Raw genomic sequence first — 22,397 nt, 5'->3', positions numbered from 1 at the left:
AAGCCACAGAGAAACCCTGTCTCAACACCCCCCCCCCCAAAAAAAAAATTGGTTATTGGTTTTGTTTGATAGGGAATTATGACCTTCAGTAAACCCAAAAGTTAAGGGAAAGAAGTGTGTCTGGAATCCTGTTGAAGTTCAAGTTAAAAGAGAAGAAAAGCCCTGTGAGAGTTGTGGCTTTAGGTAGTGGCCAAGTACGGGTGACAGGGTCCATACAGTCAGTACACTAGCTGAGTCATGAAGAATGTAGATGCTGAGGGAGTGCGGGGGACACAAATCCCTTACCAATACTAAATTAAGTCATGAGTTAAAGAAGAAATCAAGATGGTGATCACAAAATTGTGAGGCAAAGTACACCTCATACTTCATGAAATACAGCCAAAGCAAGTACTCATAGGAAAATTTATAATATTGTCAGTTATTTTCAAAATTCAAGGTTTTAACTAGCGAGCAAAAAGAAGACAAACACAAAGGCATAAAATACATAAAGCTTGCCATAAACTATGCATTTTTTAAAAAAAATTGAAAATTACAAACTATATTAAGCTGATCAAACAAAACCAATATCTAATTCTTTGGTCTATCTGATAAACTGAAACTCTAATCTATGAAACATAAAAAGACAGAAATTGTTATTGCATATAATAAGTTCTAATTAATTCAGTCTCCTAAATGAGACTAAAAATGAAGGAATTACTCCTAAAAAGAAAAGCTGGCTGGTTATGGTGGTGTCGGTCTTTAACTGTAGCACTTGGGAGGGAGGCAGAGACAGACTCTGTGTGTTTGAAGCCAGCCTGGACAACTTAGCAACTTCTAGGCCAGCCAGAGCTTCACAGAGAGACCCTCTCTCAAAACAGGCAGCTAGGTGTGGGGGTGCACACTTGCAGTCTTGGCAGGATGAATACCACCAGTTCAAGACCAACCTGGGCTACATATGGAAACCCTGCCTCAAAATAACAGGGGAAGAAAAGCATTGACTGAAATATAGGAGAGACTGCTAGAAGATTTCAATAATACCTTCTGGACGCTTATAATGTAGAAGGCCCTGGTCTAAGCAATTGGAGTTGGCCATTTACGATTCACGACGGCTCTAGGCAGACGATTTCACTATTTCCATGCCCTATGGAGAAACTCAGTTTAGGAAGTAACTTGCTCAAAGTCACATCAACTAGTACGTAGCTGAAATAGGAATTCCTGCTGTAGAGTCCACACCTTTCTCTTAGAATATCTCTCAAAGAAAAAAATCAAAATATAAAATTATAACTAGAATCAGACTGCTAGATTACATCCACTCTCCTTCTGAGGAAATGGCTATCTTTACAGGCTAATTTTGCTCTAGTTTCAAGGAAGAGATAATTCTCCATTTTTAAAATCAGTATTAGAACACAGAAAGAGAAGGAGGCTTCCTTACTCTTTTAAAGAAGCTGAGGGCACAGCTGGATGGCAGAGAATATGCTTAACATGTACAAAGTTCTTGGTTCAATATGAAGCAACAAAAACAAAACAAAAACAAAAAGTAGGCAATTAAGTGTTTTGGATTAGAAGATTCAATATTACAAAAATGTCACATTTCCCAAAACCAATCTACAGATTTAACATAATCTCAAACACACTCTCACTGGGTTTGCTAAGAACTGAAATTCACAGGCTCATCATTTTAGAAGTCATCTGGGACAGTGAGTCAAGAACAGCCAGAGGCATAAAAGGAGAATCACATGGCACAAGGGGGAAAAAAGCAAAAGCTTGCCCAGTGGTGTATAGCACATGACTGCAATCCACCTCGGAGGCTGAGGCAGGGGGATCACAAGTTGTTGAGTAAAATTTGAAAAGGGTGGAGAGATGCCGGATGTGGTGGTACACTGCCTTCAACCCCTGCATTCACGGAGGCAAAGACACCATCTCTGGGGGTCTGACCCGGACTGGTCTACATAGTGAGTTCCAGGCCAGCTAGGGCTACTACATGATAAGGCCCATCTCAATAAAACGGCACTTTGATATTTAATAAAGACAACACATTTTAATGCGGAAGGGATTTTACCAGGCCAACCAAATAACGGTATGGAAAAATAATGGTAGATCAATTGCAAAGGGTCAGATAAAGCTTTTAGAGAAAACAGATTTGTGATTTTTTAGGGTAGGCAGGGATTTTTTTTTTTTTGAGCATTAACCATAAAAGAAAAAAAAAACCTGTTAAGTGTATCTTAATGGATTTAGGCGATTCTGTTCTTTGAGAGGAACTATTAAGAATGAAGAGACTGCCAGTGAGATGGCTCAGTGGGCAAAGGTACTTGCTGCCAGGTCTGGGGGCCTGAGTCTGTTCTGAGGGCCTACAAGGTGGAAGCAGAGAATCAGCTCCTGTCTTCTGATCTCCATGTGTGCACATATACCAACACAGAAATGTGATAAAATTTTATTTTATAAAGTGGGTAAAAGTCACATACAGCCTAAGGGATGTGGGGTAGATATACAATTAAGGACTTGTAGTCTATCTATATATGTATATAGTTTCATTACTAGTAAGAGAGAACCAATGGGAAACTCACACTGGCCATTAAACTAGCATTAAGCATCTTACGTTCCATATCAGAGATACAGAAGTGCAAACCACACAGAGACACTACTACACATCTACCAGACTGATACGAAGACCAAAAGAGCGCTGGTAAGGACGTACTGTGACGAGACCTCTTACACACCACTGACAGGAGTTCGGATAACTGCTATGGAATGACGTGTGACAATATCTATGTAAGCCATATATGTATTTATATTATACAATATCTATGTAAGATATATGTGTTTCCTATAATCCAGCATTTCCACTTCTAAGTATATACCCAACAGAAACACGCTTAACAAAAACACACTCTGGAAGGTTCTTAAGAATACTACAGTAGCCGGGCGGTGGTGGCGCACGCCTTTAATCCCAGCACTAGGGAGGCAGGGGCAGGCAGATCTCTGTGAGTTTGAGACCAGCCTGGTCTACAAGAGCTAGTTCCAGGACAGGCTCCAAAACCACAGAGAAACCCTGTCTCGAAAAACCAAAAAAAAAACCAAAAAAAAAAAAAAAAAAAAAGAATACTACAGTAATTTCAAAGTAGACACTACTTCAGTATGCCCTAAAAAGAGCCATATAGTCACACGAAATATTGTGTCACAATAAAATCCCTAGGTAATCATATGAATGAATCTCACAAAGCCAGAAGGAGAAAAAAAAGGACACATAAAGAGAATGTAAATGAAACTTCATAGCAAACCAAAAGAGCAGACGAAACTGACCTAGGTTATTACAGTTGTGAAGAGCTGTCATCGTGGGGTGAGAACTAGGGACTCAAAAACAGCGGAAAGGAGGCACTGGTGTCATGATGCTCCACTTATTTATTTATTTTTTTTTGGTTTTTCGAGACAGGGTTTCTCTGTGGCTTTGGAGCCTGTCCTGGAACTAGCTCTGTAGACCAGGCTGGTCTCGAACTCCCAGAGATCCGCCTGCCTCTGCCTCCCAAGTGCTGGGATTAAAGGCGTGCGCCACCACCGCCCGGCTTTTTCCACTTATTATTTGAGCGTTCATCAACTTGTATATTCTCAGTACGTGGACACTCCTTATGTATACTATCTTGTGTGCATGACAACGAGCATATTATTTCAACACCCGTCATTTGTACACTCTCAGTACGCGGACATTCCTTACGTATACTATCTTGTGTGTATGAAGACTATCAAAAAAGTTAAGCAGAAACCTGGCAAAGTAAGTCTTCAGATAGGATAGTGGCGAAGGAATAGATGAAGAATCCATGAAGGAGTGGAGAGACTGACCAGCGGTGAAGAGCACCAACTGTTCTTCTAGAAGACCTGGGATCAATTCCCCGCACCCACATGGCAGCTCACATCTGTCTGTAACTCTTGTAGGGGATCCTCACACCCTATTCTGGTCTCCAGGAGCACCAAAAATACATTTGGTGCAGAGACATACAGGTAGGCAAAATATCCATGCACATAAAATATTAAAACATAAAGGGAACGCGCTGCTGGGAAAACAAAACCAAAGAAGAATTCATGTACACCAACTTTTAAGAAGCTAGGCTGAGAGTGCAGCATGTTTATTAAGCTTGGACAGGCACTCGGTTCAATCCCTAGCACTAAAATCAGAAATAAATGAATATACTTTTTAATTGCCGATAGATCTATAGACGTAAATCTCAGCAATATAATGTTATCGTTGTGGGGCACATGGGACGCACCTATAATCCCAGGCACTCAGGAGGCTGAGATGAGAGAGTGGGAAGTTCAAGATCAGCTTGAATTATAAGACCCTTTCCCTCTCCCATCCCCACAAAAAAAGTGTGTATGTGTTTGGGGGGGGGACAAGATTAAAGACAAATTTAAATTTAAGTAAAAATATATTCAAAACTCTGTGATATGCTAAATGTTAAAAATTAATCACACAAATAGTTATGTATTCAACTAGAAAAAAAGACTTCAAAGAACTTTTTTTTGCTTTATCTTTTATAACAAAATGTTTTGTTTCAAGACAGGCTCTCTCATAACCCAGGCTGGTCTCGAACTCATTGAGTAGCTGCTAACTTTGAAGTTCCTATGATGCTCCTGCAGCCACCTTTGAGAGCTGGAATTACAGGAATGTGTACCCCACCCTATCAGCTTCAAGTAGTGCTGGGAATTGAACCAAGGGATCTGTTGTGAGTTCAAGGCAAGCGCTCTACCAAGTGAACTCATGTTTAGCCCAATACAATGTATTGCTTTTTAAAAAATTATGTCCAGAAATCAAAGAAAGTAGAGTAAAAAATAATTCAGCCACCTACTTTTGTCTCCCTTTTACCTTCCCACATCCACTCTGCAGCCATACCCTCAATTTTATATTAGAAACGACAGTCCAAGTCAGTTTTTCATGACTTGGTCTCTGATTTCCAGAGTGTACGCTTTTGTTCTCTCAAACTCCCATAGATAGACCCTTCACTATAGCAAAATAGTCCTATTTCCCACTTAGATATCGTAATCACATTGCCATTTTACATGGTAACCGTCCACACTCGGGGCCCTAAAACTGCACATTATAAATGCTGTCACCCCACCCCGATCCTTGGCATACTCAAAATCTTTTTCCTGTAGTACATTTTCTCCCATCCATCTTTCTAATTCATTCATAGTTGAAGATTTATCTGGGGTATGATTTGCTGAGTATAGGTTTTTTTTTTAAGTGCCAAGAACAGACCACGGTTTCCAAATGAACCTTCCATTGACAGTTAGCACATATGTCAACATTTCACGCTCTGTACAGTACCTCACTCTCCCATTGTCTTAATTTCCTAAAATCTAGTTGGCAGAGGGAAAGCACGGCATACATATTCAGTACATACATTCACATTCTAGGGTGTGGGTTTTGACCTGTCTGATGGGAAAATGGCATTGAAAACACTAGACTTATTTATTTTTTTAAATCCAAGATGGCAGAGACATCCTAAAATAGTCCTACACAAAAGCATTCACATCCAGACCAGAGCTCCCATTCAGACCCGGCTACACCTAGCGGAACAGCAAGGACAAAAGAATGGAACCTAGGTGCTGAGATGCCAGAACCCTCACCAGCGGCCACAGGTCTCTCACACACAACGGATCTCCAACCCTGACAGCAGAGAACTGGCACCTGCTGCTTGCATTCCAAAGGCCACGCCTTGATGAGGATCGTGCTGGTGATAACAGGAGGCACGACTGGTTACCGACCCGCAAAAAAATCAAGGCTTAAAGGGAGGAGGTTCAGTAGTAGAGAGAGCCCCCGGCACGTTTCGGCCCCGCCCCAGCGAGGCGCAGATCGGGGCGGTGCAGCCAGCGGGTAAGGAAAGAGCGGGACTCCCGGCCCAAGGGCTGGTCAACCGCACCAGGTCTGGGGATTCCGGTTGAGCCTGGGGCAGAGACCAGCCATGACAGGATCCCGCGGGCTACACCTGTCAAGGCGGCTGCAGCCAGTAGGCCCCGAACCAGCGAGGGATTGGTGCCCCAGGCCCGCAGGCGCGCGTCACCCGATCCCTCCCCTCGGAATCGCTCTGCCTCCTCGCTTTCCCTTCAGTCCTCCTTAGACAAAGACGGTCCGCACTCCCAGCCATTTCCTCCTCACCTCAAAAACCACCTCTTCGTCAAACTCCGGTGTCATCCTTCTCCGCCATACCACCCGCCTCAGCACGATGGGAAATGAAGGAAGGGAGGGCAAGCAGCACCCAGACTTCGGCTCCTGCCCACCTCGGGGGCGCTGGAAACTACAACTCCCGGCATGCTTCGCTGCTCCCGCCCGCCTTCCTCTCTGCTGATTGGAGCAGAGGGTGATCGCGTAGGCTGGAGGGGCGGGAGCGGGCTGGCGCTGCGGAGCTCCTATTGGAGAGAGCTACGGCTTTTGTCTGCCTTTTACATCCCGGGACGACCAGGGGGCGCCTGGAGCGCGGATTTTCCTCGGGAGCTGTGTAGGGGCGCGCGCCGGCCGGCTCCGCTCGTGCGCGCGCCCGGCGGTCGTCCCCGGCCGCGCGGCGGAGCGGCGCTCGTGCTCGCCGTCCCGTCGCTGGGCTTTGCGGCGCCCCGGGGACGCCGGAGGGTCGCGGGATCCGGCGTCTGTCCTTTGTGAGGCGCTCAGACAATTCGATCTGGGGTGCGGGACGGAATGTGGGCGCTGCGGGGTTGTTTTCTCTCTCTTGCTCCAACTCTGGGGAGTGTGGACTGAACAGGAGCCATGGACTGAGGGCGTGAGCGGCGCGGGGCAGTCATGACTTCGGTCGCGGGTAAGTGGCTGGGCTGCCGGGAAAGTTGCTGCGGGCTCCTGCTGTCCCCGGTGTCGTTCTCCCCGACCCCGGGTGCGGGGTCCCCCGGGATCCCACCCACCCCCGTGAGCCCAGGTGAAGCGACGGCGACTCGGCGCTTGCTCCCGTGCTCTGGCGACGTCGCCTGTGCGCGGTGCGGGAAGCTTGGAGTCGGACGCGGAGGACTCAGTTATTCTAAATAGGACAGTTTTCTAGCGAGTTGAACTAATTGCACTACTAGTCTGAGTTGCTTTCCAGCCTGGTCGTTATCGATTGGCACTCTTCGCTAAATTAGTAGGGAGGTTTAAACAGAGCTGGTCGCACCCTGATGTCTTGAGTCCTATTACCTGAAGAGTAAAGTGTACGATTAGATGGCAAAAAAAGACAAAAATACAAGCCCTCCCCAACCAACCAATTAACCCCACCACAAACGAAAAACCCAACCCCCCCTTTTTTTCTCATCTTCACTTTTTCTTAACTCCCCCCCCCCCCAGTTGTACATCGACAGTGTAAACAAAGCCTCATTTTCTGTCTGCCTCGTTTCCACTCACCCAAATGACAAAGCCTCTGCTTACCTTTGTGTGGATTTAGGCATTTCTCGTCATTGTATTGAGAAACATTCTTAAGGGGCAATTTTTATTTTTCCAAATTTAAGTGCCTGGGTGACGTTATGGTCCCTTTATAAGACTATAGCTTATTATTATTCTGTAAACCAGAATTAAATAAGGTATGGAATATTTTTTTTTTTAAAACATCTTCATTCGCATTTGAAGAAACTTCGATGAGAAATTCTGTAGTAAAAGAGTTCAAGGCTTCACTTGAGTTACGTCTAGAATAAGCACTTCAGTATCAGATTAAATTTTCCTTGCTTTCTTTGGCGTTTGTTTAAAATTCCTGCAACTTGAAACTGTCAAAGAGCGCACCAAATGTTCTGATTTGTATTTCTAAAGCCTTGGAAGAGTCGCACTGCCAGGCATAATCAGAGCACATTAAACAGGCAAGAAACTAGTGGCAGTAAGAAAGCAAGGGGCTGAAGTGTTCACGGTAGAAAACGTAGATCTCTTCTCTTTGATGTTATGTGTATTCATTCACGTGATCGTCGGGCACTATTAGTCATTTACAAAGGTCTCTCTCTCTCTCTCTTTTTAAGAGGCGCTCCTCTTACACAGTGGATTGTTTTCAGCCTAACTTTCTGCGCCTCACCTTCACTTAACTTTGGTAAATTACTGAACTTGTATAATTAAATTAAGATAAAAATTGGAAAATTAATTAAAATTTCCAGGGCTCGGTCTGGAAGTTTATGATTGTTTCATTTCGAGTTACGCTAGAATAAGGCAAGCTATTTTTATACTTATCAACTTTACAATTAAGGAAATCCACAGCATTTTTGTGGTCTTTTAAAGAGACACTTCCTGTGTCTAGCTGAGTTAGTTGATTTTTTTTTTTTTTGAAGTATGGGCTGCTGAGAAGCATTAACTACTTTTTTGCTCACCCGTCTGATGACATTTATTATAACTTTTCCTTATGTCTAAGGGATGTTGAGGAGGAGTGAGGTTTTTTTGCCCCCACCCTTTTTGATAAAGTTACTAATACATTGCCCTCACAAGTCACATGTATGTGGGTCAGAACAATGCAATTTATTAAAACTTTGCGGAAAGTTACTCTTGGAGTAGAGAGGTTTTTTTTTTTTTTTTTTTTTTTTTTTTTTTTTTTTTGTCTATTCTGGTGTCTTTGGGAAGGATGGCCTCATTTAAAATTAGGGGCTGTGGCTGGGCGGTGGTGGCGCAGCACTCAGGAGGCAAAGGCAGGTGAACCTCTGTGAGTTTGAGGCCAGCCTGGTCTACAAGAGCTAGTTCCAGGACTGGCTCCAAAGCAACACATAGAAACCCTGTCTCAAAAAAAAAAAAAAAAAAAAAAAAAAAAAACCCAAAAAAAAACCCCCAACCCCCCCCCCCCAGAAAAAACAACAACAAAAAAAAACCCACACAAAAAATTAGGGGTTGTAGAGCAGTGGAGTGGTTTGTGCCCTGAAGAACCTGAGCTTGTTTTGTTTTTCCTGTAGCTGTTGAAGAGGGAACCCGTAGAAGAGATTTTGGAAGTATTCTAAGTAGTATATGAAAAAAGGGGATAATAATAAGTATCACCAATCTATCTATCATCTCTCATTGTGTGTATATCCACTTTACTATTTCATTAATGCCTGCGCCTCTTTGCTTTGGGGCTGGTGGAAGAGCCAAGGCCACCTGTGTGTAACAGATGAGGACTCTGTTTATAACAGTAAAATGGTACCGGGGCTTGACTTTTCTACCTTAAATTTCCCTGGAGCCAAACAGCTGTGTAAATAAAAGATTTGCTGCCTTGCTCCCAAGAAGCATTGGGGTCTGATTGTTAATACAGTGTCAAGATCCAGAGGTGCAGGATTCGTTCCCAAACATTGTGTCCTGATTTCAAGGTTTGACACCGGAGCAGGTCACAACATTAGTGTCTTGTCAGTGTTGTTTCAAGCCATGTTTCTTTCAGAATAGAGCCATTAAAAACAGTGCGGGCCGGTGAGATGGCTCAGTGGGTTAGGCTCTTGCTGTCAAGGCTGATGACCTGAGTTTGATGATCCCTGGGACCCACAGGATGAAATGAGAGAACCAGTCTTTCAAGTGGTCATCTAACACGTGTGTTATGGAGTTCATAGCTACCCCCTCCCACAAACGAGATATAGCTTAAAAAAATATTAATGGAGCTGACATGGCATTACATCCCTGTAATCCCAGTACTAGAGAGGGCGAACCAGGAAGACTGCTGCAGTTCAGGGATATCCAGGGCTACATTCCAAAGCCTATCTCCAAAACCTAAAAATAAAAACAGTAAGGAAAGGTTTTTGTATATCGCTGTACCAGGGACTTGGCAAACACTTCCCCCTATTAGTCATTAAGGAATTACACAATAATCCTATTGAAGTTCATCCTGCTCCCTTTTCAAAACATCATTTTGAAAAAGATTTATTTTAAAAATGTGTGTGTGTGTGTGGTGGGTAGAGGTTTGTGTATGTGTGAACACAGATGCCAGCAGAGTTCAGGAGAGGTTGTTGAATTCCCCTAGAACTGGAGTTACAGGCAGTTGTAGAACCAACCCTTCCCAACTCTATATCCCCTGATCTCTACCCTGGTCGCATAGGTGCTGGGAACTGAACTCAGGTCTGCTATAAGCACAGAATGCTGGAAAGATGGCTCAGTGGTTAAGAGCACTAACTGCTCTTCCGGAGGACCCAGGTTCAATTCCCAGCACCCACATAACAGCTAACAACTGTCTGTAACTCCCGTTCCAGAGGATCTGACACCGTCACACCAATGTACATAAAATAAAGTTGAATAAATTATGAATTTTTTTTTAAAAAAAGAACAGAATGTACTGTACTCTAAACCACTGAGCCGTCTCTTTAGCCTCCAGAATACCATTTGATGTTAAATTGGATGTTGAAGTTAAAAATAAAGAAATTTTCTGTCACTGAAGACCGATTAAATGGAATGGTGTGTATGTGGCAGCTGTCTATTCTCAGCGCCCCCGGTCAGCACTGAGAACCCAGAGAATAAGGCCGTGAATTAGCTGGACTCCGAGTTATATCGCTGACTTCTTCCACTCGAATGCACAGGTAACAAACAATAGGAAGCCCACGTTCACAGTTAGTTATTGAGTGTGCGTGCGTTGCAGGCTTTAGAACATAACGCTGTGCCGTGTTTCCTGGGAGTCAGCCTTGGCTCGTATGCACTTAACTTGCTTGCTGTGACATCGAGAAGAGGAATTTGTCTCTTAGAAGCAGACTCAAAGGAAGGACTGGAATTGGTACTAGAGATTGTGATGTAGGGAGGGCAGGGCAATAGAACGGAAGAAGGGCTAAAATTGGTACCAGAGAGTAATAAAACGCTTTAGGGAGGCTGAGCTGGAGGATGGAGAGTTTGAAGTCAGCTTGGGGATACAGGGCAAGACAATAACAACAAAATAACTAGGAATAAAATGTTCTCGATGAAAAGCAAAATGACTTGATTAAATGACCGCAGACCTTCTGACTAGACTCTAAGATCAGAAAGTAAAAGATTAATTAGATGAGATCTCTCATTTTCTCTTCTCCCTCCCTCCCATCCTTCTTTCCTTTCTTCCTTATTTGTTTATTTTGGTTTTTTGAGACAGGATTTCTCTGTAGCCCTGGCTATCCTGGAACTTGTTCTGTAGATCAGGCTGGCCTTGAACTCAGGGAATAAAGGTGTGCACACCACTACCACCTGGCTAAAATGTCTCTTTTTAAAATAATAATTCTTTGAAAAATTATTGTTATTGTGTGTGGTGTGTTTGGGTGTGTGGGGGAGGCCACAGTGTGCATATGAAGACTGGAGAACAGCTTCGTGGAGACAGTTTTCTTTCTACCTTTATGTGTGTTCTGGGAATTGGACTCAAATCTCCAGGTTTGTGTGGCAAGTACCTTTATCTGGCGAGCCATCCGGCTGGCCTGCATTTCTTTTTAATTGTGGTAAAATAGACCATCTTAACGTCTGTAGGTTTTTTTGGAACAGGAACTTTTTGTATAGCCCAAACTAGCCTCAAACTCATAACAATCCTCCTGTCTCAGCTTCCTAAGAAGCAAGCAGAAGGACTTCAGGCAAGCACCACTGTGCCCCTCTGTCTTAACTATTTCCAAGTGTACAGTTCAGTAACATTAAGAATATTTTCGTAGCTGATCTCCAGAACCCAATTTGTCCTGTAAAAACTCATATTCTTAATTAAGAGATCCCAGTGCTAGGACGTTTTAAGCGCGACAGAAATGAAGTCAACATGACAGTCTGTCCGTTTTTATTGAATGAGAAGGGAGTCTGCGGCAAGTCCTCAGGCAGTCATCCTTTCCCTTAAGGTTTGACTTGATGGATGGAGAAGTTAATGTAATATACTGTGTCAGCACTGCCAAAACCACAAGAACCAAACCTCAGGCTAATAATGTGTATATTGAACAGCTAACTGAAAATTGCCTGCCTTGGGAATTTGTTATTGTTTTGAAACCTCGTTGCCTTTCTTATGATAAGCTTGTGTCTAGGGATTGAGTTTGGTAAGGCAATGTTATAAAGCCTTGACTCTGCATATCATATCAGAGTTAGAGTTACCTAGGAAGAGGAAGAGGAAGGAAGGCACCCTGCCTCCCCCCCCTTTTTTTTTTACTCAGTTCCATGTAATATTTTTTCCAAGCGTTATGACTAATTTCCTTTGTTGAAAAGAAAATCAACACAAATGAAATGTCAAAGTCTCTCTGTGTGCAGATAAATGAAACAATGTTAAGTAGTCTTGTGCAGCATGTATTTTAAGATTGTTTGGTAAATATGGTTTTTTTTTCCTAAAAAAATTAAGTATTAGATCCTGTTGAAGAAGGTAATTTAAGAAGTGTGAGATAAGTCAGGCAGTGGTGGCGCACGCCTTTAATCCCAGCACTCGAGAGGGTGTGGCAGGCAGATCTCTGTGAGTTTGGGGCCAGCCTGGTCTACAGAGCTAGTTCCAGGACAGGCTCCAAAGCTACAGAGAAACCCGATCTTGAAAAACTGGGGGGTAAAAAGTGTAAGATAAAACGTGTTTGAACTCAAGTCCACTGGGGGTGGGGGGCTTGATTGACAAGTAGAAGATCCTAAAGGACCTTAAAAGAAATATAATCTTTGTGTATCATTTTTAGTTTTATTAGAGTCTTTAAAAAAGAATTATTTTGTTTTGTTTATATGTGTGTCTATTTGGGCATATGTTCAGATGTGAGTGCATGTGCCTGTGAAGGCCAGAAGAGGGCGTCACATCCCTTTGAGCTGGAGTTACAGGTTGTTGTCAGCTTGGTTGCTGGAACTGAACTCTGTCCCTCATGATTGAACTGAAAGTACTCTGAGCCACACAGTCCTCTCTCTAGCTCCTTTAGTAGGGTCCTTTGTGTAAGGCTGTTGTCAAGTTCCTGTAGGCTGAGAGCCGGCCTGCACAAATGCAGCACTGTAGAATAGGTGTTGATGGAACACTTGAGGAAGAGTTGCCACACCAGAACTTGTGGTCATCCTTTAATGTTGGACTTGATGGTGCCGACCGCAATTCCAGCGCCCAGGACGCTACAGCTGAGGGATGTAGCCCGACACCCACCTGGCTTATACAGTGAGACCCTTGCTCAGAGGAACATCACACAAACACGTGGTGCTTAGTGGTGAAGGATGAAAGACTTAGTCAGTCACCCATGGGAAATGAAAGAGATGTACAGATTGTATGTTCAAATACTCTCCAGTTGTTTGATCTGGAGCCAGGCCTGGGCGTGTGTCAAAGCTCTATGAAGAAATATCATGAAATTCCCAATTTGGACAGAGAAATATCACTTCCTTGTAAACCTCAATTAATACCAAAGAATTCACTTTCAGTCTTTTTAGGGTAGAAAAATATCTGTTTTCCACATTCATTTTACAGAATGTTTTGGGGGTTCTGTCAGGTAGACAATCTTTGTAACAGGCCATTGCATGGATCTTGCCTGTCTTGCTGACCAGCGCTGCTGATTTATGTGAGGAATAGAGAGTTGCATACTGTGGGGAACTCTTAAACCCAGTGGATGAGCTGGCAAGACTATATAGAGTCATTAAGTAAAAGCCAGTGATTTAATTAATGTCAAAGTTAGAGGAAGATCTGTAGTGGATTAACTAAAAAATATACAGTATGTTTAAAGCTGTGTTACACTAGAACTTAAGGACAATTTCAAGAATTTTCAAGAATAATGTTGACTCTGTAAGATAATATAATCTACTTAGTAAAATGAAAGGTCAGTTTTTTATTCATTTTATTGAGTTATACATTTTTTTCTGCTCACCTCTCTTACTCTCCCCTCCCCTTCAGCCTTCCCCCAAGGTCCCCATGCTCCCAATTTCCTCAGGAGATCTTGTCTTTTTTCTACTTCCCATGTAGATTCGATCCATGTATGTCTCTCTTAGGGTCCTCATTGTAGTCTAGGTTCTCTGGGATTGTGAATTGTAGGCTGGTTTTCTTTGCTTTATGCTTAAAAACCCTTATAAGTGAGTACATATGATAATTATCTTTCTGGGTCTGGGTTACCTCACTCAAAATGATGTTTTCTAGCTCCATACATTTGCCTGCAAATTTCAAGCTGTTATTTTTTTTTCTGCTGTGTAGTACTCCGTTGTGTAAATGTACACATTTTTCTTATCCATTCTTTGGTCAAGGGGCATTTAGGTTGTTTCCAGGTTCTGGCTATGACAAACAAAGCTGCTATGTACATAGTTGAGCACATGTCCTTGTGGCACGATTGCGCATCCTTTGTATATATACCCAAAAGTGGTATTGAGGAAGGTTGTTTCCTAATTTTCTGAGAAGTCAGGAAGGTCATATTGTTTAAAAAACTTCACTCAGCAAGCGTGGGAGTGCATGCCTGTAATCTCAGCATTAGGAAGTATGGCTGTGAGTTTGAGACTGAGCTGTGTTGTAGAGACCAAGCCAGCCAGGACTGCATAGCAAAACCTTGCGACAGAAAACAAATAAAAACAGAAAAATGGTATGCATTTTTTATATCCTCTGAGGTCTAATTATTATATTTTCCTTTCTAGAACTTAAGAAGCCACCATTGGCTCCCAAGCCAAAGTTAGTGGGGACAAATAGCAGGCCATCTCCCCCTCCCATTGCACCCAAACCGGACATCGTAAATGCTAGTGTTCCACGGTTAACAAAGAAAACCAAACCAGCAATTGCACCAAAACCAAAAGCCCTGACAAACTCAGCTGTTCAAGACATCAAGCAGTCACCCTCAAAGAAACCCCCTTTGAACCTGGAGGAGCGGGAGCCGGAATTACCAGAGAGCACTGACACGTTTAATTGCAAAGATGTCGGGGATGCACACAGTGATTATATTTTACCAACGTGTTCCTGCAGTTCTGCGTGTACTCGTGAGCCTGGGAATAGAGGAAGTCTGTGTGCAAAGCAGCTCGTTCTAGAGCCTCTGGGAATGAAAGAAAACTTAGAGAATAGTAAAAACAGTGAGTCCTCTTTAACTGCAAAGAGGAGGACTAGGTGGGATTCCAGTGGTGAAAAGGGCCGGAGCCAGAGCGGAGTTATTTTAAAGGCAGGTGTCTTAGAAGAGAAGCTCAAAGAGGTTTTAACACAGCAGCAATCACCCCGTAGTACCCCGAAGAAGCCCAGGTCTCCCCCCAACACAGAAATAAATGGCGACTACAGTTGCAGCAGACAGATCAGAATTGACCTGGCAGATCTGCCCCGCTCCCTGTCCCGCTTTGAAAAAGTTCCTGCTCATCACAGCTGCCACCCACAGCCCCCTAAGGACGAATCTCAGAACCTGGAGACTTGTGAAACTGGCAGCGCTAAGAGCAGCAGTCACTCCGAGTCCTGTGAACTAGATGACAAAAAGACGCCTCCCGACGGAACTAGTAAGAAGCCGGACGTCGCAGATCTTGGTCCTTTAGAAATTCACTTATTACCTCATACCTCAAAGTTTCCAATTCCCAAGCCCAGAAAGACACACGCTGCTCGCTTGCTTCGCCAGAAGTGTGTAGATACTCCTAGTGAAAGCGCCGAAGAGCCAGAGAATTCAAACAATGGCTCTTCTTGTCTCCTTGAAGATAGTTTGAAAAACAATCAAGTCAGTGTTCTTCATCAGAATGTTTTGTATAACCAGGGACAAGTGGACAAAGTGAAGGCAGCAAATAAAAGGGCATTGACTAGCGATCCCAAGAGTGACAGACAAGACTCAGTCAGCTCCCAGAAAGCTGTATGTCAGGAAACGTCTTCCTCTGAAAAAGCAACGCCTTCTTCAGATGCAGACTCTATTTTGAGACCCGACAGCACAGCAGAAGGTGGTGCTGGAATGTTACCTGCTGTGGAGAGAGAAGCTAGTTTCCAATGCAGTACTCAGTCTCCGAGCTTGCCTAAGCAAGCCCAGTTGTCCTGCACTGAACACCCGCCAACTACCTGTGACGTGGAATTGTCTGTTCCTCAAGTACAAAAGGAATCTTCCTCTAGAGTTGTTCCCAAAAAACCTCAGAGACACAGCCTGCCCGCTGCGGGGGTGCTTAAGAAGGCTGCTTCCGAGGAACACGTAGAAAAAAATTCTTATTCGTCAAGCAGAGCAACAAATTCAGAGAAAGGTCTACAAAGAAATCACCCTCAACCGTTGGGCCCCTCCAACCGTGGTGTATCACCGTCATTCTCTGACATGCCCAACCCAACTTCAGAAAAGCCAGTGTGGAAGTTACCTCATCCCATTTTACCTTTTCCAGGGAGCCCGGAGTCCTTGAAGCGCGTCACTTTATCCTTAAATAATGAGCCTGCTAGTTCCCTAACCAAGCCAAGAGCAAAGTCGCTATCTGCTGTGGATACGGACAGGTGCGATAAACCTTGCAAAGACCCTCCAAAGAGAACTTCCTTTAAAAAGTTGATTAATGTGAAACTGTCCATTGGCTTCATAAAGAGTGACTTTCAGAAGTTTAGGTCAAAAAGCTGCCAGCCAGTGGATGCCACTACAGGACCTCTGCTCAGTAGAGAGCCGAAAGGGCTAGAAAGTGATTGGCAAGGTTTGGTGATGGGAGAAGAAAAGAGAAGTAAACCCAGCAAGGCGTATTCTGCAGAAAACTGCAGCCTCGGGTCTCCAAAGGGGAAATCTCGGGGTCAGACCAGAGCAGCCAATGGTCAGAGAGCTGAGTCTCTGGATGACCAGATGCTCTCCAGGGACTCCCCCAGTACAAGGGACTGCGCACCGGAGTATGAAAACGTCCGCCACTATGAGGAGATTCCCGAGTATGAAAATTTGCCCTTCATGCTGGCTGGAGGAAAGGCTCCAGAGTTGGGGTGGCAGACTTCTAGCAGTGTGGAGGACACGGACGCAAATCTGTACGAAGTACAAGAGCCCTACGATGCTCCAGATGGCCAGCTGCAACTTGATCCTAGACGTCCGCCTTCCAGGTAATGCGTAGGTGTCAGCTAGACCTGCACTTTGGCGTGCGCCGTGGTAATTAGCCTTCAACCACTCTGTGATAGAGGACAGCAGAGAGGAAAGTCACTTACGGAGGAACTGATTGAGAGAGAGGGGAGATGAAAGCGGTTCTGTGTTCAGACTCCATCTGTCGTACAATTGCAAGGCAAGCTTATAATACCTACTTTCATAGCCAGTCCAAAGGCTTGGAATAGCAGCGATGTGACTGCTGCAAGGGTGGCCTAGATAGAGCCCCAGGATCCCCATGCACCAATGCAGAGCCGTAGGCAGGAAATTGGTTCATTTGGTGAGGGTTACGAAGTTACGAAATCCTTGCATTTATATAAGGTGCCATTGTTGGAATACTCGAGATTTTGCTGCTCCTCAAGCGTGTACTTTACTTGCTGACCTCGGGCAATCACGGGGAAGTTCAGGGGACGGTTGTCTTCCTCCTTTGGTGTGCGTACTCTCCAGTCCATCTCTCTCACTGCCATTTTACTCATCCTCAGCGGCTCAGCTTCTCCGTCCCAGGCTTCATGGAGGTGGTAGCAGGAAGTGTTTGCTTCCTACGAAACTGCCTATTATCCAGTGCTGTCCTTGCATTTTGTATCTTAGTCTGACTCACGGCGTATTGCTTATTGTAAAAAGTATTTATTAATCTTTGACAAGTTCATACATGTACATAATGTACTTTGTCGTTTTCACTCCCATAGCTCTCCCTTATCCCTCCCCACTTCCACTGACCCCTTTTTTCTTCTTTACGTGTCCTTTTGATCTGTGCGGACTTTGTTTGTGTGGGACCTATTAAATTTAATTGCTGTTGCTTGAATGAGTTTGAGTGAATGGGGGTTATTTACTGGCGCATAGACACCTTAACAGTGAGCTGGCTACACTACTGAAGAAAATGCCTTCAGTTTTAAGTGCCCCGAAGAGTTCTGGCTCTCTCTCTTTATTCTATATATAAGGGCAAACAGGGAGCCCAGTAGGCTCTGTGGTGTGGAGTGGGCACAGGCCAAGAAGGAACGAAAAAAAAGCACAGGAAATAAACACCACCTTCCTTCTCTCTCTGTGGTTGCAGAGTAGCCTTTGCCTTGCGTTTGCAGTGTTTCTTTTGTATTGTGAAGTCTTCAGATTATCCTCAGGCTGCAAACATGGGCCTTGAGAACTCAGGAGACTTGTAGAAACATACTGAGCACATAGTGGGATTCCAAAGGAGGGGGCGTGAGTTAGTGGGTGAGCTAAATAAATAAAATTGTCCAACAAACTGGAACCTCAAGTGAAGCAGATTGCCTTGAGTTATGTTAATTTTCAGGTGCTCGCACGATATTTTTCTTTATCATCTCCTTTACCTTTCCTCTTTTCACCTGTAAAAGGCTTTTTAATTCCCTTGCCTATTTTTTCTCAGCTGACTCCAATTTTTTTTTACATGTCTATTCCTAAATGTTAGTATGTAAGCAAAAACCTCTTCCTTAGCATAAAGTTGACAGAACTATTTGAAGAATTTATCTGTTTTCAAATGTGTGATATTCTACCATGAAGCAACTTTATTGGTATTTTTAACCAATTTTGTATATTACTTACGCATGTGTATGTATGCACATGTGTGTGATGAATTTGATTTGTTTCTTTAGATATGCTGCTGTCCTTGTTTATGATAATTTTTTTTCTTATAATGGGAGGCTTGACCCTTGGGGCTTGTTCCCTGTTGGCTGGATTTGAGTCCTGAGGGTTTACCACTATCTCTGATATGGGTTCTTTGCTTCTGGAACTCGTTTGTCTGGTCTGCTGTTGGCTTGAGGGGATGCTTTTGGAGGGACTAATGTAGGTGGCCAACCAGTGTAGCTGGTCAGGCATTCCTAAGGAGGGTTCTTCCTGGAGACCCCAGGAAGCCAAGGGGGCACTGGATGGTCCAGAAGCTGTCACGCATGGCCTGGTGAAGGGTGGGCCTCTTCTGATCTTGAAGTTCGTGTTCCACAGAGTTTTGTTTAAGCCATGCACAGGGAGTCTTCATTGGACTTCAAGAAACCTAAACTGTGGCAGCTGAACCTGTAGCTTTCAGCCATAGAGTCAGACTCAAGCCCAAGAGTTGACCAGTCATAGAGAGCAAACTGCAAGGCTCCAACCAGGAAGACCCCGGCAATGTGAAAGGCGGTAAACGAGAGGCCAAGAGCTGAGACGTCGAGTGGAAATCCCGAGGGTAGGTCTGTCTGCTGAAAATGGAGACCCGTGCCTTGGAATAATTCATTCAAAATGCAGGATCCCGGCCCGGCCTGTAGCTCAGCAGTCCAGTGCTTACTTGCCTAGCGCGGTAACATTTTCTTTGCGAGTCATCAGGAAAGGCTTTAACAGTGTCTCAGCCCTCAGGGAAGGGAGACTCTGGGTCTTCTCCAGGGCTCTAGGTTAGAGTGTCACTGGCTCTGGAGTCTGGATATTGAAGCAAATAAATAAGTAAATGTATTTGGTTAACTTGGAGGTATCTCCATGGGCACCTTCTTTACAACACGGGTATTTCATATTTCATTAATCTGAATATTTGCAACTCATTGTTTTCCTCAAAGTATGGTGTTGGAAGGGAGGTAAAGGGTTTAATCCCCAACTCAAGCTAAGAGTTAACCCCTGTAGTTAATCCCTGTAGCCCTGGCTGTTGTGGAACTCACTCTGTAGACCAGGCTGGCCTTGAACTTGCAGAGACCTGCCTGCCTTCCAATGTTGTGCGCCCTATTGCTGGGCCCAGGTGAACTTTCTTGACATTTCCATGTGAGCCTTTGAGATGCAAGTTGTGGCTGGGCTTGGAGCATTGTCCTGGGTGGGCTTGAAGACCCGTTATCTCAGAGGAATAGCTGGTGGCCCTGTAGGCTTTGTGGTGGGGTGACGAAGAATGAGGAAATTAGGGCGCAGGGTTGAGTGTCTAGGGCCCTTGTTAAAGCACTCTGAGTTAAGGAGGGGAGGGTGGGGTGACTGCTTAGTAAGCAGAGGGTTTCTTTACTTCCTTTCCTTTTATAATGTCTGTCCCTTCTCTTTTCCCTGCCTTTACCTCTGCAAACTTAGCTTTTCTGACTGCCAGCGGAGTTGAGTGGTAACTAGAGGGAAGGGAAGAGGGTCAAGAGAGGCGCTGGGAAGCTCCAGGATGGGAAGGTTGAAAGGAAGGAGGGAGGAAGGGGACTTCTGAATACATAAGCCACAAGCGTCACCATTTGCCTTTGTGTCTAAAGAGTAATTTCATCGGAAGGAGGATGTGTGAGTCACTCTGGAATGTTCTAACGTTTGGGGCAGTTGTTTGGTTTATTTTGTTTGTTTTTGTTTGTTTTTGAGACAGGATTTTAGTCCAGGATAGCCTAGAACTATATAGCACAGGCTGGCCTCAAGCTTGCCCCTTTCCTGCCAAAGCATCTTCCTACCCATGGAATTCTGGGGTGCTAGGATTATGGGTATGGCTCATCACTCAGGGCTGGAGTAGAAGCTCCCCCCAGAGCATTTCAGTGTGCCACAGCCCCGAAACAGGTAGCAGGTGACATCCATCTCTGTCCCACTGGGTCCTGATGGCAAGTTTTCCGCTACTGCTTTTGTTGAGGAAGCTTGGTTTCCTAAGGAAGGTTATAGTTTAGGTCATTGATGTTACTCAACTGTAGCATAATCTGCAAAGTCATAACAATCAATTGTTATTATCTCCCTTTGAAACTTAAGAAGATGTCTTGAGTCTGAGAAGAAAGCTTTCTTACCTGGAGACATTCCAACTTTTCTTGTGATATTTTGGTTTGTTTTATAGGCACTTAAAAAAAAACGATAGCAATTGGGTCTTCCTAAGTAAGGCCCTCTGTTACTTTTTAAATGGATATTAAGCATGTGTGCATTCAAAGTGGAGATGAGTGTTCCCTGGTAAGGCACGCCTCCCAGTGAGGCAACAGGTCATTAGAGTGCATGCTATTTTTATTGAAAGTCGCACAGTCTCACGGAGTGTCGAGGATCACGTTGGGCTGGGGTGCAGCTCAGTGATGCAGTACTTGCCTAGCATGCATGAGATCCCAGGTTCAGTCCTCAGGACGGTAGAAACAGAGCCAGAGTGACAGATGTAGAAACACGTGAGCCAGCGGTATTTGAAGGTAGCAGGCTCAGACTTGGCGTTCGGGAGCTGATGGATTATGTTTTTATAGCCATAGAAAAGGCATCTTAGTGGGGCTTCCAAGGCAGACGTGGCAGACTAAAGCAGAGGTAGGGTTAGAAATGTGAATTGTTCCTTGAAGCTGCCCGGAAGTCACAGGCTCAACAAGTTAGCATTTATATTTTGGCCTTCCAGAAAATGAATTAGAAATAAACGAAACAGATTTAAGAATAATTTGGAGAGGTGGATAAGTGGTTGAGAGCACCCACTATTCTTCCAGAGGACCCAGTTTCCATTCTCAGCGCCCACATGGCAGCTCACAACCGTCTGTAACTCCAGTGCCAGGGGATCTGGCCCCTCACATGGACATACATCCTGGCAAAACACCAATGCACATAAAAATAAATAAATCTTTTTTTTTAAAAAGAATCACTTCTTTTTCATTAACCTATATAACTTCATCCCTGACGAAGACTGAATACTATGGTTGTTTTTTTCTCTCTCCATATTAACATGGGAATGGGCCCAATACACTGCCCAATAGCTTCCCAGGGCATCTGCACTGTAAATGGCAGGCCTGGCCTAGTAGACTTCTGATTGTGTGTACCGTCTGGTGGCATTGTTGAATTTTAATGGCGTGATTAAACAATAAATGAATAAAGGACAAACTAATTGCACTCATGAGCAACTTCTATGTTGTCATGCCCAACTAGAAGGTGGGGGTGGGACACGGGCTATCTCAACAGCAGCCCTTTCCTGTGAATTATTTTTAGTATCAGGAAATATCAAATATTTGTATGCCTCTTTAACTCTGTGTTTCCTAGTCACACAGTTTTGGCAAATCCGTTTGTTTACATACTTAGCCTATATCTGACACTGTGTCTAGAAGAGTGGATTTTGTCCCTTCCCAGTAAACATTTCCTTTTCCATGAGAGTAAACATTAGGAATTAGTAAATAATGCAATCTTAGCCAACCATATTTCTTTGTTCTTTTTTTTTCTGTCAGAGTAGATAAATTGTTATTTTATCAAATACTTCCTTTCGACTAGTTGGGTGTCTAAGGCTTCATTCGAGGCAGGGTCTCATTATGTAGTCCAGGCTAGCCTCAAACTCAAGATCTTTCTGCCTGAGCCTCTTGAGCTCTGAGATTGTGGGTCTATAACATCATCACACTCAGCATATTTTTTAACACTTTTAGAAGCATGATTTAGCTGGAAATTTAAGGAACTCCCCCTACACATGTGCAAGTGTGTGTGTGTGTGTGTGTGTGTGTATTGCTCACATGGTGCTAGTATCTGAGGCATGGTATGTACACATGTGCAAGTGTGTGTCTGTGTGTGTGTTGCTCACATGGTGCTAGTATCTGAGGCATGGTAGGTACACATGTACAAGTGTGTGTGTGTGTGTGTGTGTGTGTGTGTTTCTCACACGGTGCTAGTATCTGAGGCACGGTAGGTACACATGTGCATGTGTGCGTGTGTGTGTGTGTGTGTGTGTTGCTCACATGGTGCTAGTATCTGAGGCA

The 22,397-nt window shown here is 44.1% G+C and overlaps 2 protein-coding genes across 8 annotated transcripts in view; one reads left to right on the top strand and one right to left on the bottom strand.

Annotated features, from left to right (window-relative positions):
* The window catches only part of Vezt (vezatin, adherens junctions transmembrane protein), a 54,635-nt gene extending 48,370 nt beyond the window's left edge, over window positions 1–6,265 (bottom strand). For 5 of the 7 annotated variants that reach the window (XM_026784471.1, XM_026784472.1, XM_005358151.3 and 2 more), the window contains exon 1: window positions 6,128–6,265. In XM_026784471.1, the coding sequence (XP_026640272.1) occupies window positions 6,128–6,163 (36 nt within the window). In that variant the 5' untranslated portion in view covers window positions 6,164–6,265. Of the gene's footprint in view, window positions 1–5,659; window positions 5,717–6,127 lie in introns of those variants that run through there. The other 2 variants (XM_026784474.1, XM_026784475.1) reach the window with 2 other exon arrangements.
* A 242-nt stretch (window positions 6,266–6,507) lies between these two features.
* Window positions 6,508–22,397, top strand: part of Fgd6 (FYVE, RhoGEF and PH domain containing 6) — a 121,741-nt gene continuing 105,851 nt past the window's right edge. Inside the window, exons 1-2 of the mRNA XM_005358149.2 lie at window positions 6,508–6,779; window positions 14,399–16,763. Coding sequence (XP_005358206.1) covers window positions 6,764–6,779; window positions 14,399–16,763 — 2,381 coding nt within the window. The 5' untranslated portion in view covers window positions 6,508–6,763. The remainder of the gene's footprint in view (window positions 6,780–14,398; window positions 16,764–22,397) is intronic.

The sequence above is a fragment of the Microtus ochrogaster genome, chromosome 24 (genome assembly GCF_000317375.1).
Source record: "Microtus ochrogaster isolate Prairie Vole_2 chromosome 24, MicOch1.0, whole genome shotgun sequence".
Taxonomy (NCBI): domain Eukaryota; kingdom Metazoa; phylum Chordata; class Mammalia; order Rodentia; family Cricetidae; genus Microtus; species Microtus ochrogaster.
This window is presented reverse-complemented; position numbering and strand designations above follow the sequence as displayed.